Source organism: Elgaria multicarinata, chromosome 23 (assembly GCF_023053635.1).
Source record: "Elgaria multicarinata webbii isolate HBS135686 ecotype San Diego chromosome 23, rElgMul1.1.pri, whole genome shotgun sequence".
Lineage (NCBI taxonomy): Eukaryota > Metazoa > Chordata > Lepidosauria > Squamata > Anguidae > Elgaria > Elgaria multicarinata.
In genome coordinates, this window is record NC_086193.1 from 5,618,751 (window position 1) to 5,638,865 (window position 20,115).

The 20,115-nt window shown below is 48.4% G+C and overlaps 1 protein-coding gene across 1 annotated transcript; it reads right to left on the minus strand.

The window, feature by feature from the left end:
- Positions 1–423: 423 nt before the first annotated feature.
- Positions 424–11,806, minus strand: MEX3D (mex-3 RNA binding family member D). The gene is made up of 2 exons (XM_063146944.1): positions 11,584–11,806; positions 424–1,698 (listed from the first exon to the last, which is right to left on the minus strand). The coding sequence occupies exons 1-2, from the start codon at positions 11,642–11,644 to the stop codon at positions 428–430; spliced, it is 1,332 nt and encodes a 443-aa protein (XP_063003014.1). The 5' UTR covers positions 11,645–11,806; the 3' UTR covers positions 424–427.
- Between the last annotated feature and the right edge of the window lie 8,309 nt (positions 11,807–20,115).

Here is a 20,115-nt window from a genome sequence, read left to right on the forward strand (position 1 = left end):
AGAAAAGTCGGGAGAAATGGCAAACGTTTCGCTCGGCCCGGCCTGCATGCCCACGGCGAGCGTTAAAGCTAGTCTGTAAACAATATGTTAATTCATCAATCGGAAAATCTGCACCACTTTCCTGCGTTTTTGTACACACGCCCGCCCGCCCGCACGCACGCCCGTCGTCCTCTCCCCCTAAATGTATTTCATCTCTCTCCTGCCCTCTTCAAATCTCACTTTCAGCCAAGCAAGACATAAGGGATGCCTTAGACACCCCCCCTCCCCTCCCCACCCCTCCCACCCACCCCGCTCACTGCAATAATTCCTTTAAAGTTTTGAAAAAAAGGTCGATATAAACAGTTAAACGTTTGAAAAAGCCATGTTTCGGGAGGGAGGGAGGGAGCGGGAAAGGATTTCGCAGGGTGGAGTCTGCCGCCCCAGTTGGTTACGAGAAAATGTGGATGGCTTGCGTGGCCGGCATGTGGCAGGCGGGGCACTCCGGCTCAGCCCGGCCGCAGATGCGCATGGCGCACTCCATGCAGAAGAGGTTGTGGCCGCAGGGCACCAGGGCGGCGATAACCTCGCTTTCGAAGCACACCATGCACTCGCGGGAGTTCTTGCGGGCCCCGTCGATGCTGCTGGAATCCGTCGGGGAGCCCGAGGTCGCCGAAATACTCCCGGGCAAGGAGGAGGAAGACGAGTAGCCAGTGCTGTTGGAGAATGATGAGAGCGAGCCCTGGGTTGGCAGCCATGACAGAGCATTGACTGGGTCGCTCTGGACGCGCCGGGCCAAGGGATGGTCTAAAGCCACCCCGGTCTCGGGGAGGGTCGGCGAATGCCGGGGCGTGGCCGTGCTGCTGAGACTGCTGTTGCGTCTCTGGGAGGAAGCGGAAGAACCGTTGAAGGCCTGGAGCGGGTTGGCTGGCAGCTCAAACGGGGACCAGATGGTGGTCGGCATGGTGAGGTCCAAGGCGAGGAAATCAAACCCAAAATCGCAGTCGTCCGAGCCTAGCACAGGGGCGTCGCTGAACGGGAAGCTGCCGCTGGAGCCAAAGGGGCTATTGGGGGCCCCGTCGGCCACGGGCCCCCCGAAGTACGGCTCCGGCGCTGGAGAGGCACTGCCCAAGGAACTGAGGTTATCGTTGCGCAAGCTGGACAGAGTCCGGCGGGCAGGGTTGGGCGCTTTGGACCACAGGCCGGACGGGTTGCCCCCCAGCCCGTCCAGGCAGACGTCGGTGCCGTTGGAATGGAAGTCGTTGTCGGCATTGACGTCAATTAAGGAGCCAGTCCTCATGGTGATGTGAGCTTCGATCTCTTCCCGAGCCCGGTCAACGTTCTCGGGCATCCCCGTCACCTCGAAGACCGGCTCCTTGTCTCGACTCGGAGTCACGATGTAAGTGTGAGTCTGCTGCTGGATTCTCTTGATGGTGGCTCCCTTTGGGCCGACCACCAACCCAACCACGCGGTAAGGGACCCGCACTTGGATGGTGGTCTGGCCCGGAAGGTTCGGAGGACCCAAAACTGACCCCGTGACCCCGTTGACTTTGTTGCGGGTGGCTCGGATCATGGAGAAGTGCTCGGCGGCTGAAAGGATCTCCCGCTTGGCCATCTCCACGTCCTCTTTCCGTCCCGTCACGATAAAGACCGGCTCCTCTCCCCTCACCGGGGTCTTTATGTAGGTGTTGGTTTTCGCTCTCAGAGCTTTGATCTTGCATCCTGGAAAAAAGGACCAAGAGGAGGGGGGGAAAAGGAACATTAGTCAGGGGATCAATCAACTCAATCTTGGTAAATCAGATGTATTCTTAGTGTACGTGTCTTGAACCAAAGGCCTTGGGGGCCAAATCCACCCCTCCCCAGATGGGTATTATTATTATTATTATTATTATTATTATTATTATTATTATTATTTATTACATTTCTATACCGCCCAATAGCCGGAGCTCTCTGGGCGGTTCACAAAAATTAAAACCATTCAAAGTATAGAACCATAATATAAAATACAATATATGGGTATAAAATACAAGATGGGTATGCCCCCCCCCAACACCTCTGGTTCCTCTGACATGATGGCGGGTGCTCAACCTGTTCTGGTTGGTGTTGCACTCCCTCTGAAGGAGCAGGTTCGTAGCTTGGGGGTTCTCCTAGAACCATCTCTGTCACTTGAGGCCCAGGTGGCCTCGGTGGCACGGAGTGCTTTCTACCAACTCCGGTTGGTGGCCCAGCTATGCCCGTATCTGGACAGGGGCAACCTAGCTTCAGTCGTCCATGCTCTGGTAACCTCCAAGTTAGACTACTGCAATGCCCTCGACGTGGGGCAGCCTTTGAAGACGGTATGGAAGCTGCAGCTTGTACAAAATGCAGCGGCCAGATTGATAACTGGAACAAGGAGGTTTGACCATATAACACTGATTCTGGCCCGCTTGCATTGGCTGCCTGTATGTTTCCAAGCCCAATTCAAGGTGCTGGTTTTGACCTATAAAGCCTAACACAGCTTGGGACCACAATACTTGATGGAACGCCTCTCCCGACATGAATCTACCTGTACACTGCGCTTAACATCTAAGGTCCTCCTCCGAGTGCCTACTCCGAGGGAAGCTCGGAGGACGGTAACAAGGGAGAGGGCCTTTTCAGTGGTGGCCCCCCAATTATGGAATGATCTCCCCGACGATGCTTGCCTGGTGCCAACGCTGTGATCTTTTCAGCACCAGGTCAAGACTTTTCTCTTCTCCCAGGCATTTAACAGCGTTTAACAACGCTGAGTTTGTTTTTTACAGACCTCAGAACGGTTGTTTTAAATGGATCCCGTTGTTTTTATGTTTTTGACGGTTTTACATTTTTGTATACTTTTTAATACTTGCTGTTTTTAACTGTTGCAAACCGCCCAGAGAGCTTCGGCTGTGGGGCGGTATATAAATGTAATAAATAAATAAATACCTGATTGTCTAGTGGTTTCCCAGGTTTTCCACAGCGTTTTCCTCCACTCTAAATATTTTATTTATTTATTGCATTTCTGTACTGCCCAGAGAGCTTTTTTTGCGAAGCTCTCTGGGCGGTTCGCAAAAAAAAAAAAAAAAAAGGCTGAAATGGCTCACTCGAGGCTTAATTTCTGGCAGCACGAGCTTTCAGCTAAAACATGGTGACTTTTGCTTCCTGCCCCCGAGGTTTGACCCCGAGGTGGTTCACCTGCCCAGGAAGGTGGCCCCCGCCACACTAGACGGGGTTGCATTCTCAGGGTGATATACAAGCAATCAGTAAAACAAGACAGTCCCTGCCTGCAGGCTTGACAATTTAAAAAGGCACAGCACGCAAGGAAAAAGGGATGCGGAGGGAAGAGGAAAAAGTAAAGTAGTCTTTCAGCATGACGAGTGCAACGGCCCTGCTTCCTCTCTCATATCCCTCTGTGCAGCCTAGTGGAATGGCTGCTAGTTTAATAACTGTCCATAGGCCCGAAATCCTGCAAACTATACATTAGGGTGACCATATGAAAAGGAGGACAGGGCTCCTGTTTCTTTAACAGTTGCATAGAAAAAGGAATTTCAGCAGCTGTCATTTATAGAGAGAGAACCTGGTGAAATTCCCTCTTCATCATAACAGTTAAAGCTGCAGGAGCTATACTAGAGTGACCAGATTTAAAAGAGGGCAGGGCACCTGCAGCTTTAACTGGTGTGATGAAGAGGGAATTTCACCAGGTTCTCCATATATACACATGACACCTGCTGAAATTCCCTTTTCAATACAACTGTTAAAGATACAGGAGCCCTGTCCTCCTTTTCATATGGTCACCCTACTATACATTATATAAAAGCCTCATGTGGCGCAGAGCGGTAAAGCAGCAGTTTCTGCAGCCGAAACTCTCCCCATGGCCTGAGTTCGATCCCAGCGGAAGCTGGTTTCAGGCAGCCGGCTCGGGTCGACTCAGCCTTCCATCCTCCCAAGTTCGATAAAATGAGTACCCAGTTAGCTGGGGGAAAGGGAATAACGGCCAGGGAAGGCAACGGCGAACCACCCCGCTATAAGGCCTGCCAAGAAAACGTCAGCGAAAGCTGGCGTCCCTCCAAGAGTCAGTAATGACTCAGTGCTTGCACGAGAGGTCCCTTTCCTTTCCTATACATTGTATAATGAGCAGAGGAGCAATCCTACCATATTTTTATGCAGAGGGGGATGACAGAGACCCATTGGCAGAACAGCAGGCCCATTGCCTTCACGGCACCCAGGGCAGGAGGTGTGTGTGTGTGTGTGTGTAGGGCTTTTTTCTCTCTCCTCCCATTGACTACAATGGCAGTGAAATAATTGTGCCACACTAGGACTGTTGTAGCATTAGGCTGTTTCAATCGGCATGTTGGGAAACAAGGCGGGCTTGGATCTGGTAGATTCACGCCCACTCCCAACACACCCAGTTTTCCCTGAGCTACTACCAGTATATCTACACCCACATAACTTTATGCCAGCGAACCAGAAATGCAGATTCACCGGCAAACCTTCCTCTTTGCGCATGGAGCGGTATTTACACTGCTCCTTAAATTTCTTCAGCTGGCCTCCAAAAAAGGTTAGGAGAGCACTTACATTTTATCTTATTTCCCAGCATTCAACTTGTTTCTGGGACTTGCCAAAATAATAATAATAATAATAATAAAAAACGAGGCAAGAAAAAGACACTAAATCTGTTTGCTGGATCAGTTTTGCAGCACCTCTTCTGAGCTTCTCAGAAAAACAGCGGCCGCTTTTCTCCAAGCACTTCCGTCTCTGCAACGCCAGGGGCTAGAAGCTTGTCTCGATTTTACCCAAAGCGGCGCATTTCAGGAGCGGAACTGCGAGGGCTCTATCCGGCTGCTGATGTTCTGCGCTTCTGCACAACTGAGGCGTTCACGCAGCCGAAGAAAGGGGCGGGCGTACAAATACGAGAGCTAATCGTGAAGGGTACATAGCCGTAGGGGGACGAAAAACAATTGTGTTGTGTGTGTTTTGAATCCTGGCTGATTCAAGGATGTCTCCCTGCTTACAAATTCACACACTCCGTCTCCCTGTGAAACTGCAGATGGGCGCTGGGACGCCAGCTATTTTTAGAGAGAAAAACCACACACACACACGCACACACTCACACACACAGACCCTGCACGTAATTCATTTTAATTATTTATCCTTAAAGCCACGGTTATAAAAGTTGGTACCGGAAGAGAGCGGCCTGCCTGAGTTGCTGTGGTGCTTTCCATAAGAAACAGACCTGATGGATGCGATCAGAGATCTATCTAATTTCTCACAGTGACCATTAGAGATGCGTCAACTTAACAGTCTTCCAGAACTGAAGAAAGCCATAAAGACTGAGCTCTTCCGGCAGGCCTACCCAGCGGAATTTTAAGATGCCTTTTTAATAATGTGCTGCTTTTAGTTTTAAACGTTTTAATTAGTTACATGTATTTTATGGCGTTTGCATTTGTGTTGTACCCGGCCTCGATCCAGAGGGAGAGGCGGGTAACAAATAAATTTATTATTATTATTATTATTATTATTATTATTATTATTATTATTATTATGATTTGCCTCTGGGCCTCCCACAATCGGGGCAAAAAGCTAACCGTTTCTTGTCTCTAATATCTGACATTTAGAGTTATAGTAATCAATACAACAAATATTTGTGGCTGATAGAATCATAGAATAGCAGAGTTGGAAGGGGCCTCTAAGGCCATCGAGTCCAACCCCCTGCTCAATGCAGGAATCCACCCTACAGCATCCCTGACAGATGGTTGTCCAGCTGCCTCTTGAAGGCCTCTACGGTGGGAGAGCCCACAACCTCCCTAGGTCACTGGTTCCATTGTCATATTGCTCTAACAGTCAGGACGTTTTTCCTGATGTCCAACCAGAATCCGGCTTCCTGTAACTTGAGCCCATTATTGTCATACTGCTCTAACAGTCAGGAAGTTTTTCCTGTCGTCCAGCCGGAATCCGGCTTTCTGTAACTTGAGCCTATTATTGTCATACTGCTCTAAAAGTCAGGAAGTTTTTCCTGATGTCCAGCTGGAATCCGGCTTCCTGTAACTTGAGCCCATTATTGTCGTACTGCTCTAACAGTCAGGAAGTTTTTCCTGTCGTCCAGCCGGAATCCGGCTTCCTGTAACTTGAGCCCATTATTGTCGTACTACTCTAACAGTCAGGAAGTTTTTCCTGATGTCCAGCTGGAATCCGGCTTCCTGTAACTTGAGTCCATTATTGTCGTACTGCTCTAACAGTCAGGAAGTTTTTCCTGATGTCCAGCCGGAATCCGGCTTCCTGCAACTTGAGCCCGTTATTCTGTGTCCTGCACTCTGGGAGGATCGAGAAGAGATCCTGGCCCTCCTCTGTGTGACAACCTTTCAATTATTTGAAGAGTGCTATCAAGTCTCCCCTCTGCCTTCTCTTATCCATAGCATAGGGCAGCCTGGTGCCCCCCAAATGAGTCAGACTTTAAGTCCCATCATTCTCAACCATCTGGCTGGGAATATGGGGAGTTGCAGTCCAACACATCTGGTGGGCATCAGGTTGGGGAAAGTCTGCCCCTGAAGACAATACAAAAGTAGTAAAAATATCAGAAGCAAAGACATAAAACGTGGAGAACAGAAGCCCTGCAATTCTCATTCAACACAGAAGGCAGAGCTAAAATAAATCCTAAATAAAAACGTTTGGTAGTTACTTTGATTTGGCTTATGCCGATTAAATCATTGGCTTTGTAATCCTTGGGCACTTCCTTTGAGAAATGGGCTCGCTTTTTCTTAGCTGCTGTTGCAAATAATGCAAGTTGGTAGGATGTTTACACTCATACTAATCTAAAAGTAAGCATGCCACTATATCACGTATTGACCAATGCATCGAAAGAAATTTCATTTGGGGAGAGGCATAGAACGGATAAAGCAATAAATAATGGGCTATGTCGCCCCAATTAATTATTTTGGCTAGCAACTACAGACAGGACAACTAGAGGCTTGGAGGGTGGCAACAAGGGAGATGGCCTTTTCAGGGGTGGCCCCCCAACTGTGGAACAAGCTCCCCACTCCGGCCCGCCTAGCATCTACACCATCATCTTTTTGACGCCAGGTTAAGACTGTCCAGGCCTAGTATTCTACTGAAACTGCTTTTAGCTGTCTGAGTTGATTTTGAATTTTGCATATTTATATTTTTATGTTGCATTTTATGATCTGATGGATTGTTGTAAACACCCCACATAGCTAAAACTCATACACAGTGGCTGCTTTTGAATCATTCCTCACGGACGGTGATATTCTGGCACCCAAAAGCCCTAGCGGCCAGCTTTTAAGAATAAAATTTCTGCGTCTTCAACAGCAAGTGGGCAGGCAGAAATGCAAAAAGGTCAGAAAGTTCTGTCTCTTAATAGCTGCCTGGGATAAAGAGCGTCAAAAGGTATAGAGGAAAGTCTCACCTTAAAAATAAATGCATAAGTGCCCACTTTTTAAGACAGGCTTATGAGAAACCCACACACATCACCTTACGGATTATTACAGCACCCCCAAAAGGGGGTATCACAGTCCACATATTGAAGTTGTAAACCGCCCAGAGAGCTTTGGCTATGGGGCGGTATATAAATTTAATAAAAATAAATAAATAAAGTTGGAGGGGGACTCAGAGCATCTGGTCTTGCCGCAGAAGAAGCTCACGGCAGAAGCGATATTTTAAAATGAGGCTGGAAGGTTGGAGTTATGGGCGTTTTTAACTGGGAGAGGTTTGAGGACCCCGCTGACACACATTTCATAGAAAGCCACAGAACGTTCTGCTGGCTGCAGGACCTTTTCCGCCCGAGAAACTCACCTTTTCTCTTAAAAAAATATTTTTTAAAAGCAAAGAAGGCTCTAGTTCTCATGATACAGTTGAAAAAGCGCCATGCCCATCAATAATTGTGCGCTCGTACGAATCCTGACCGGGGCGAAATCTTTTTGATCGTACTCTGCCACTGTTCCCGCAACTCATTGTTACTGCCCTTGAAAAGAACGATTTCGCTTTGCCTCAGCCTCCACCCTGGAACAGGTGAGGTAGGAACAGATTAAAAACCCATCAGGAAGGGATGCAAGCAACCTGTCCCCCTCCCACATGAATGGGGGGAGAGGGGCAAGGCTTCTTGAAGAGGGGCAACCGCCTCCCTCGGTGCGTCCCTGTTCTCCCACGCCCCCACCCCAATTTCATCATTTGGATCCCAAGGTCTGCGCTTCTGAGCCGGAAGCCCAACGCCTTTGCTCCAGACAGCACAAGGAACGCACAGACAACCCGTAAGGAAAAGAACCTCCCCATACACTGCACTCAAGATCTAAGGTCCTCCTCCGAGTGCCTCCTCCGAGGGAAGCTCGGAAAATGGCAACAAGGCAGAGGGCCTTTTCAGTGGTGGCCCCCCAATTACGGAATGATCTCCCCGATGAGGCTCGCCTGGCACCAACATTGTTAAAGGCGCCAGGTCAAGACTTTTCTCTTCTCCCAGGCATTTTAACATTTTAACAGCATTTAACAACGTTAAGTTTGTTTTTAATGGACCCCAGAATTGTTTTTAAATGGATACTGCTGTTTTTATACTGTTGTTTTTATGTTTCTGATGGTTTTTTAAATCTTGTATACTTGTTAACGTTTATTATTTTTAACTGTTGCAAACCGCCCAGAGAGCTTCGGCTGTGGGGCGGTATATAAATGTAATAAATAAATAAACAAATAAGACAGAATTGCTGCACAAAGCATTCTGATTGGAAGTGTCGGAGTCCCTGATCAGGAAGCACCCACGGATAAATACAGCTGCTACTACTTCGCGGGGCGTTTGAAGGGACAGTCACATTTTTCCTCCTCCCTCCCAATCCCCTTTCCTTTTGCGTCATGTTTGTTTTAGATTGTAAGCCTGTAGGCAGGGAACGTCTTAAGAAATGTTTTTTTGTAAGCCGCCTTGAGAGCCTCTTTTGGATAAAGGGCGGGATAAAAGTGCTAAAATTTTAACCTGTTGGTTGTTTTATTGTGGTTTTAATTTTTGTGAACCGCCCAGAGAGCTTCGGCTATTGGGCGGTATAAAAATGCAATAAATAAATAAATAAAAATAAATGAATGAAACATCTGAGCAGGTGCAGAGGGCATTTTGCCCTGCCACGGAGCAAGCACAGCGTCTCTCCAGTATTTGAGGCAATAAGCCCGTGTGCCCCAGTTGCTGGGGAACATGGGTGGGAGGGTGCTGTTGCATCACGTCCTGCTTGTTCATCCCTGGCCGATGGCTGGTTGGCCGCTGTGTGAACAGAGTGCTGGACTAGATGGACCATTGGTCTGATCCAGCGTCAGGGCCCTTCTGATGTTCTTAAGGAGAAGGAGAAGGAGTAGAGGGGGGGAGGAGGAGAGGGGGGAGGAGGATGAGGAGGAGGAGGAGAGGGGGAGGAGGAAGAGGAGGAGGAGAGGGGGAGGAGGAAGAGGAGGACGAGGAGAGGGGGAGGAGGAAGAGGAGGAGGAGGGGGAGGACGAAGAGGAGGAGGAGGGGGAGGAGGAAGAGGAGGAGGAGGGGGAAGAGGAAGAGGAGGACAAGGAGAGGGGGAGGAGGAAGAGGAGGAGGAGGGGGAGGAAGAGGAGGAGGAGGGGGAGGAGGAGAAGGATTGCACCATGTCCTGCTTGTTCATCCCTGGCCGATGGCTGGTTGGCCGCTGTGTGAACAGAGTGCTGGTCGAGATGGACCCTTGGTCTGATCCAGCATCAGGGCACGTCTTATGTTCTCATGTGCCAATGATACCGGGAAGGATTTTCCAAAGCGAGAGTGAGGTTTACAAACAGAAATTAAGCACTGATCTTTGCGAAGATGGGGAAAGCAGGAAAAAAAGTTGGAAAAAGAGATGCGTGGTCTAATATAATTTGGGAGTGGCCTAAAGGTGGGGAGGGGGTAGAGGGGGCGCCTCCAGAACCATCCAATAGGAAACAAGCAGTGTGATGTCACCACACTCAACACAGCATGGTCTCAGCTAACAAAGCGAACAATGGGGCAGACATGCTGCCCCACTTACAACGAGGGGTGGGTGGGGTGGAGAGACACCACAACTTCGAAAAACAGGACAGGTTATACAGCAACTTGGCATTTTTATAGATGACGCGTTTCTCCTCTATAGGGAGTTTGGCCGGGGCGGGGAGGGGGGAGAAAGATTATGCCATATGGAAAAGGAGCCTGCACAGGAAGGTCCAGATCCGGTGTACATTTTGTGCACGTTTTGAATACCGCCAAAGACTCCCGTGTCGTGACAGTTTCCATTCTGTAAAGGAGGAAGGGGCCCTTTTTGGCAAGTTTTACGTTGGTGCACGCCGGTTGCTTTAATACACCATCACAGCCAAGGCGCCGAACAGAATCACCGCTTTACTGTTTGACCTATTGTCCTCTCTGTGGCCAATTTTTGCAGCGGGGGGGGGGGGGGAAATCCGCCTCCCTCCCTCCCTTTCTTATACAGCCATTCATCACAAAGCACAATTTGGTTTTAAAATAAGTTAAAACTAAAACGCCAGGCTGAAACACACTGAGCGAGCAAATCACACACACACGCACACGTACACGCACAAACCCACAATAGCAACAACAGGGCCCCATCAAGATTATATATCCCTTTTGCAGCAGGTTCAAGAAAGTGGGTCAATTTTGCCCCTCTTCTCGTGGGCAGGGGTTAACAGGAATTCTGACAAAGACGCAAACTTTGCACATGGGCTGAAGCGAGCCTGGGGTGGCCGCTTGACTTTTCCAAACAAAAAAAAGCGATCTCGAAATATAATTCATAAGAGACCCGGCTTACCTCTCTCACACCTAGCGGAAGACAAATATATATGCTTTCAAGACTGACTCTATTTTTTGCCCCAACTGTAAAAGTTGAAGTGCTTTTTGAAACCTTCCCCACTGCTATGACACAAAAGAACAGAGACTTTTTAAAGCAACATGGGATAGGTCTAGGGGATGATCGCATTTCTTGGCTTTGGGGATTTTAATATCCCTAGAACCTGGATGTGGGTTGCATTTATAAACACAAGAAGTAGGTGTCTGGGGGTGCAGAGAAGTTAACCTCTCAATATTCATTAACCATCCTAGGAATGGTTAAGGTACGTTTATATAAAACTGATAATTGACGTGGGGGGAATTCTGGTTTGGTTCTCAGTTTCCAAGCCCCCCCCCCAAGTATGGCTATATCCCCATGGCCTCCTGCCTCCACAAATCCCCATTTTAAAAACAGGCAAGCGAGCTTGCTTCCATCCTCAAGGGAGTTTATCCGATGCACTTCAAATAATAGTTTTTTAATAATAATAATAATAATAATAATAATAATAAAAGTTAAATCAGAACGGATGCCAAGATGCCATTGTAAAAGCAGCTATTGCCACCCCGCCAAACCAGAGACAGATTTCAAAAGCCCACATGGCAGGTTGGTGAGTTATTAGGGTGTGTGTGTGCGTGTGTGTTGACAATGAAATGTGGGTGGGAGATAGGGAAAAGCCAGCCGGGTCTTTCCATCCTTTGCACCACCAGACTCATTTTAAGGAGGCGTGGGCGCAAAACAGCCCTGTAATGTTTACGGACGAGGACGAGGACGATCAACTCTTGTTATGATGATGGGGATGGGGATGCGGATGGTTTACCTTGCCTGCCCACAATTTCAGCTACATGTTCGGAACTGGGCACGGAGACACATTCGGTCATGTTGATGCTCTTCTTGCGGTTGCCGGCGATGCCCAGCTGCCCGGCCAGCAGGGGGTGCTGCGGAGGCAGGGGGTGCCCCAGGTGGGGCGGGAAGGCCCCGAAGATTTCCACCGGGGAGGCCGAGCTGGAAGTCGGGGGGCTGCCCTCCGGATCCAGCAGGACCAGCCCCCCTCCTTCGCAGGGGGCCGCCGGCTCAGGCCCTGCACCGGGGTAGCCAAAGCGGTCCAGCCCCCCTGCATCTCCAGCCTCCATCACTTCATCTTCAGCTTGTGGTCCTCCATGCTTCCTGGCCTCCTCCTCCTCCTCCTCCTCCTCCGCCTCCTCTACCCCTTCTTCTCCTCTCGCCGCCTCCTCCTCCTCCTCCTCGGCCAACCCCAAGATGGAGAGCTCATCCAAGGCAAACCTGAGCTGGGCTGACGGATCCTCCTCCTCCTCCTGGTCTTTGGTGGCCCCTACTCCTTGCACAGGAGAAGGATGCTCCGGGAGGAGGCGTCTCTCTTCCTCCTGCTGCTGCTGCTTTTGCCTGCTTGGCAGAGGGCTGTAGCAAGCAGGCTGCACCATCTGGGGGTTCAGCAGCCCCCCCAAGCCAGGAGGGGGGCAGCAGGAGCCCTGCCCTCCATCCAAGTCGTAGATGGCGCTGGGCATGGCTAGCTGCTGTTCCCCCCCGCCCTCCTCCTCCTCCTCCTCCCCCTCCTCCTCCTGCTGCTGACCCCCCAGCCTGGGTCTCTCCCTCTCAGCCTCCGGCTTGGGGGGGTCTCTGCTGCTCCGGCTGGTGCCCCCCCAGGTCTCCTCCTCCTCTCGCCCTAGACGATCCCGCCCCCCCGTCCTTTGTTTGCTGCTGCTGCCGACTTCATCCACCAGCCCAGCCAGAGGGGGGGGGGAGAGGGAGGGGAGGAAAGGAGAGAAAGGAGGGGTGGGCTGGAGGGGGGGAGAGACGAGCCCAGGCTGCCAGGAGCGGCCCCCGCCCGCTTCTCCCCCGGCTTTGCCTCGCCTCCGGTCCCACCCAGAAGCAACGCGTCACCTCCCGCCCAACAATGCAAGCCTGGCCCAGGAGGAAGGCGCATGCGCTGGGGGGAGGGGGGGGAGAGAGAAACACCTCTTCCCACGCCCCCCCCCCCTCCCTCCTCCCCACGCCCAGCCAGGGTTGAACACATGCAACTGCTACAGTGCAAACTCAGGTGCGATTCCCATCCGACTCCAAACCCAGCCGCCGCCTGCTCTCTTTCCCGACTCCAACACGCGCTTGGGGAAAGACGCCCCAAGTGTGTGTTGCGCTGCATTTATTTTATTTTGCACAGGGGTTTATTTTATTTTGCACACGTTGATGGTTGTCTTATCTAGGGTGATCCTATGAAAAGGAGGACAGGGCTCCTGTATCTTTTAACAGTTGTATAGAAAAGGGGATTTCAGCAGGTGTCATTTGTATATCTGGGGAACCTGGTGAAATTCCCTCTTCGTCACAACCGTTAAAGCTGCCCTCTTTTAAATCGGGTCACTCTAGTAGAGCTCCTGCACCTTTAACTGCTGTGATGAAGACAGAATTTCATATACAAATCATCTCATATACAAATCACACCTGCTGAAATTCCCTTTTCTATGCAACTGTTAAAGACTGTTAAAGATACAGGAGCCCGGTCCTCCTTTTCATATGGTCACCCTATCTTATTGCTCTCCGGTCTTTTATTTTAGTTCTTTATTGCGTTTATAACCGGCCTTTTTTTTTCCTGCAAGGGACTCAAGGCGGCGTATATAATCCTCTCTATTTTATCCTCACAACAACCCTGTGAGGTGGGTCGGGCTGAGAGTCTGTGACTGGCCCAAAGACACCCAGTGGGTTTCTATGGCTGAGTGAGGACTAGAACCCGGATCTCCGGACTCTCAGTCAGGGCCGGTGCTGCCATAGAGGCCAGTCAGGCGGCCGCCTAGAGCGCCAAGCTAAGAGGGGCGCCGGGCACAGAGCAGCACTCACGCACGTTGGCTGTGAGCCGGCCCGGCCCGAGGATTCAGCTGGGCCTGGGCGGGCGAGATGGCGCCCCGTGCCCCCGCCCCCAGCCAAAGCAAGCCAGGGATGCTGGGGTGGGAGTGGGGCGGCTCCACGTTCGGACTTCTGGAACGTGCCCGGAAGACAGAGAAAGAATGTATGGGTGAATGGGGTGCATGGGGTCTTTGATTGAATGCGTGTGGAGTGAGTGATGCTGAGTGTGTGTGCATGCGCGCGTGTGAGTTGGGGGGCATGATTTGGAGGTGATATTCCTAATGCATTTTAGACCCATAGACGTTCCTTTCCGATTTGTTTGCTGTAATTGGCATGACGTATTTCTTGCTCTTTAAAATAAATTTAGCCGTTTCAAGTTTTGTGCTTCTTATTTTTTCCAGGAAACATACGTTCTTAAAAATCAAAGTTGGCATTTTGGGTGTGTGTGTGTGTGTGTGTGTGTGTGAAAGTAGCTCACCTTGCCTAGGGTGCAAAATAGTCTGGCACCAGCCCTGCTCCCAGTCTGACACTTTAGCCACTACACCACACTGGCTCTCACCAGAAGAGCTTGGATGGTGACGTTCTATATTGTGCAGTCATAGAATCATAGAACAGCAGAGTTGGAAGGGGCCTACAAGGCCATCGAGTCCAACCCCCTGCTCAATGCAGGAATCCACCCTAAAGCATCCCCGACAGATGGTTGTCCAGCTGCCTCTAGTGTGGGAGAGCCCACCACCTCCCTAGGGAACTGATTCCGTTGTCGTACTGCTCTAACAGTCAGGAAGTTTTTCCTGATGTCCAGCTGGAATCTGGCTTCCTTTAACTTGAGCCCGTTATTCCGTGCTACTCTCGGAAGAGTATCAGTCCTGATACGCTCAGGTTGCATTTCATTCTTTTATTATTAATTATTATTTATTTATTACATTTATATCCTGTGTGACCGGCCCAAAGTCACCCAGTGGGTTTCCATGACCGAGTGGGGACTAGAACCCAGATCTCCCGACTCCCAGTCTAATACTCTAGCCACTACACCACACTGGGGTTTTGCCTTTCATTTCCCTCTGGGTTCACTGGTTGCAATGACGCTCCCACGTGACTAGGTAAACCGGTCAAGCGAGGTGACTTCCCAGGAAGAAACGGACTGTACAGTCCATGAAAGCAGATGGAAATATTTTTCAGTCTTCCTGTTGCAAAGATCTTCTCTGTTGTTCTGTTTTTCAAATGAAAAAGGAGCCCAGATCTGGGCTTGCTATTGGCTATGCTGATTTGATTAACAAGCAGTTCTTTTTTTGGAATTAAATAGTGTTTTAATTGGTGACTAAAAGATCATTTTTGCAATAATAATAGCAACAATAACTGTTTTTATAAGGATACTGTGTTTTTATGCTTTTGATGTTTTTAAACTTTGAATATTTGTTTTAATGTTTACTGTTTGTAACTTTTGTAAACTGCCCAGAGAGCTTTGGCAATAAATAAAATAAATAAATAAATAATAGATTTCTTAAATGCCTTTCTCAAAACAACCTCAAGCTGGCGTACTGCAAAATTCAATCACAACATTTAAAACTGCTAAAAACTATTATCCACTGCAATACCACCACCCCATAAAATAATACCCATTTGAATCGCCAAAAAAGTTCTGTGCTTAAAAGAACAAAACACAAGATTTATTATTAATATTAATCAATAATAACCACTTTGGAGATCTCTTCTGGTATGCCGGTTGTAGGGAAGGTGATTTTTTTAAATCCCTTCATAGAATAGCAGAGTTGGAAGGGGCCTCTAAGGCCATCGAGTCCAACCCCCTGCTCAATGCAGGAATCCACCTTAAAGCATCCCTGACAGAGGGTTGTCCAGCTGCCTCTTGAAGGCCTCCAGTGTGGGAGAGCCCACAACCTCCCTAGGTCACTGGTTCCATTGTCGTACCACTCTAACCATCAGGACGTTTTTCCTGATGTCCAGCCGGAATCTGGCTTCCTGTAACTTGAGCCCGTTATTCCGTGTCCTGCACTCTGGGAGGATCGAGAAGAGATCCTGGCCCTCCTCTGTGTGACAACCTTTTAAGTATTTGAAGTAGACCCATTTGAATTGCCAAAAACGTTATGGTGCTTAAAAGAACAAAATACCGTATTTCTTTGATTGTAAGACGCCATCGATTGTAAGACGCACACTAATTTCAGTACCACCAACAGAAAAAAAAAAATCCTAAAACACACCCACGATTCTAAGACGTACCCCATAGGTACAAGATGATATCATCATCATCATGTATCAATAATAACCACTTTGGAGATCTCTTCTGGTTTGCAGGTTGTAGGTTAGGTGATTGCTATTTTTAAGCCCTTGAAGTTCAGAGATGGATTGCATGCCAGATTAAATTTCTAGGGAAGACCAAAGGACGAAAATCCTAGGCTCCCATTAGCTACAAGAGGTTTATAAGTTCAACTATAGGTTTAACTTTATAGGTTAAAAGCAGCACCTTGAACTGGGCTCAGAAATGTATAGACAGGCAATGCAAGCAGGCCAGAATCGGTGTTATATGTTCGAACCTCCTTGTTCCAGTTATCAATCTGGCCGCTGCATTTTGCACAAGCTGCAGCTTCCGAACTGTCTTCCAAGGCTGCCCCACATAGAGGGCATTGCAGTAATCTAGTTTGGAGGTTACCAGAGCACGGACGACTGAAGCTAGGTTGCCCCTGTCCAGATAGGGGCATAGCTGGGCCACCAACCGGAGTTGGTAGAAAGCACTCTGTGCTACCGAGGCCACCTGAGCCTCAAGTGACAGAGATGGTTCTAGGAGAACCCCCAAGTTATATATACCTACAGAGCTGATAATTCCTAAGAATAAACAAATATTTAAAATATTATTTGAAATTTTTATCCCCATGTTGCAGATGGGAGGGAGAAGGGAGGCTCAACACCTTTGTGGCCCAGGTGAAATGCATAGTACCAAGGGAGACTCAGTTTGAACTTCTAACTGTGATGCTACAGTTCGTCTTGTTTTACTAATAAACCTGAGAGATTGGAGCGGAGAAGGGAATGTCTCACTTTGCAATTAGGCCTCAAACAACTGGGCAGGTTTAGCCTGGAGAAGAGAAGATTGAGGGGAGACATGAGAGCACTCTTCAAATACTTGAAAGATTGTCACACAGAGGAGGGCCAGGATCTCTCCTCGATCCTCCCAGAGTGCAGGACACGGAATAACGGGCTCAAGTTAAAGGAAGCCAGATTCCAGATGGACATCAGGAAAAACTTCCTGACTGTTAGAGCAGTACAACAATGGAACCAATTACCTAGGGAGGTTGTGGGCTCTCCCACACTTGAGGCCTTCAAGAGGCAGCTGGACAACCATCTGTCAGGGATGCTTTAGGGTGGATTCCTGCATTGAGCAGGGGGTTGGACTCGATGGCCTTGTAGGCCCCTTCCAACTCTACTATTCTATGATTCTATGATTCCTACACAACTGTGGAGTGGTTGGAGCTGGTGTTGAGTGGACTAACAGTCAGCCCAGTGTTTGACTGACACAGCCCTGCCCCTTGCCCTTCTGGTGCTATCCCAGCAGCCTCTGCGAGTTGTATCAGAGGCTTGGTTTTGGCCACTTTTGCCTGGGAACTCTGTAGCCAGCCAAAATAGTCCATCAACCCTGCAAAATATTCCACTGAGCCCGACAGACAACACACTAACCAAAAGTTGTGCCTATAGTCAACTTTGCAGAGCGTTGGTTATCTCAGTTGGTTATTTCGGGGGAAATAGTCAACCGTGGGCTGGGTTTTGCCTGACAGGCAACACAGTAACCAACCGTTAACTGCTCAATTGATGGTTGACTTCTTAAACCACTGTTGGTTTTCGTGTTGTCTGAACGCCGCCTCTGTCTCCTCCGATTTACAAAGCACTTGTCTGTGGTCATGCCACCAACTCAGTTGTGCATCGCGAAGTTCTCAACATGGAGCCAACCTCTTAGGAAAAGGTTTTTGAGTGCTTTTAAATACAAGTCTGATCCCTGTTTTTCAGTATTTCTCTCCCCCGCCCCTTCAGGTTTTATTTGTTTAGGATGTTATTTGTTCTGATATTGTTTTATATGTTTCAGTTTCAATGTCATCTAGGGGCTGAAAGGGGAATAAGGAATAATTTTAAATATATATATATATATATATATATATATAGAGAGAGAGAGAGAGAGAGAGAGAGAGAGAGAGAGAGAGAGAGAGAGAGTCATTAAGGGTGTAATTCTATCCAGATAGTCAGATAGGTGGTTGCCAAGTATCCAATGCAGGACAGAAGAGAAGTGGCTCTATGTGAACCATCCAGAGAGCTCCGGCTATTGGGCGGTATAGAAATGTAATAAATAAATAAATAAATAAATAAATATGCTCCAGCTGCCTGGCATTTCTGCTAGATGGGCAATTTCTGCTAGATGGGCAATTTCTGCTAGATGGGCAATTTTGCCCATCTAGCAGCGGTGCCTTGGAATGGGAGAGGTAGAGGCTGGAGAATGTCACACACCGTAGACACCAGCAGACCGAAGGCTCACTAGTATTGTAGGTGCCTGAGTAGGCCTCTTACTGCAGAATCCAGCATTTGGACATAAATTTACAGTTCAGCCTATATAAAAAATCCTGCCCCAAGATCCTTACTGACCTGAACTCTATAACTTGAGAGCGCTCCTTGATCCTATGTTGATTCTGGATCTCCAAGTGGAAGCGATGGCAAATTAAGCTCGTTGCGCGAGATGCAACCCTTCCTGAACTGGCCTATTTTGGAAAGTTATCCATATCTTGGTTACATTACACTTAGACTACTGCAATGTGCTCTACATAAGACTACCCTTGAAGTTTGCTCAGAAGCAGTTAGGCTACTAACTAGTGTACGGTATCAAGACCTTTTTATTCACTCAGTATTTTAACACTTAATTTTAACTTAAATTTAAATTTTACTGTTTTAACTCTGTGTTTTAATCTTATATCAATTTTGCTGCGTGGTTTTATCCTGGTTGTGCTTTTTATACTGTGTTTTGTATTTGTGCTTTGAACCTGTTGGTTGTTTTATGACGGTTTTAATTTTTGTGAACTGCCCAGAGAGCTTCGGATATTGGGCGGTATAAAAATGTAATAAAATAAATAAATAAATATCAAGATCATGTTGTTACCAATTGCCAATTGTTTTGCTGGCTCAATTCAAGGTATTGCTTTTAACCTTTGAAGCCCCTTTGAAGCCCCAAATGGCTTCAGGCCTGACTAATCAATCATTTCTCATTATAAACCTGTCTGGTTATTAAGATCTCCAGGAGAAATCCTCCTGAGGGCACGGCTATTCAACAGTCCGAACGGTAGCACTCTGAACTGGTACGCTGTCATAGTGGTTGTGCAAGAAGAGGACGAGGATGTGCAAAAACATCCTGAATTAGTACTGCGAGGGAGGCCGAGGGTGCTCCGTGCTCCCAAGGACGTTCTCAAGGTATTTGTTCAGGGAGAGAATAATACTCTCGTTCAATGTGTTTCGTCCAGCCGTTGCAGTGGGCTGTCTGGAGTGAGAAGACCAGCCTGATCATTTGTCCCAATCAGTTATGGGTGATTGGGATCAGTGGAACTGTGATGGGGTATATTGGAGGAAATCCCTGCAATCCCATCTATAGCTCCCCAAGGACGCGGAGTCTGGTGACTTGTCTCAAATTTGTGGTAGTATCAGGATTGGCCCTGTACGGTTAGACTCCCCATCCAAGTGATGGCATAGAGGTGTCGAGTCTCAAATTTCACCCTCCAAAACCGAGGGGACCGATACCAGGTCCCTCTGACCGGCTGGTACGGACACTCCTGGTTCCGAGGTTGCTGGATCTGGAGAGATGGTAATTCCCTTGCTCGGCTTCGTCCATTTTCGTCTGCTGCCCCTTACGCCTGGAACGCTCTTCCAGAACATTTGAGAACTACAAGTTCAACCGCAGCTTTTAAAGCTCAGCTAAAAACTTTTCTTTTTCCTAAAGCTTTTAAAACTTGATGTTGTGCAGACTTCTACTGTTACTTTCTACTGTTAGTTTTTCCCTACCCTGTGCCTGCTTACCCTTCCCTGTACCTGTTTGCATTCTCTTCCCCTCCTTATTGTTTTACTATGATTTTATTAGATTGAAAGCCTATGCGGCAGGGTCTTGCTATTTACTGTTTTACTCTGTACAGCACCATGTACATTGATGGTGCTATATAAATAAATAAATAAATAATAATAATAATAATAATAATAACTCTGATTGGAGCATTTAGTAAAGGCAGGGGCCGAGGTATAACTGGTACCCCCCATGTTCGGTAGAGTCTGGTTGGGTGACGCCTTCGTACTCGGAGTTGGGTTCGTCAACTCCTTCGTCCTTTTCTTATGTTTTTAGGATCCAATGGTTTTGGGGCTCTAGCCAGCGAGGTCCCCGGGGTCGGGGGATCTGTAATCGCTGGTCGGGGTGACTTCAGGGTGACACCTTGAAAGGAAGAAGGCAGCGTTTTGAGGCATAGTTGTG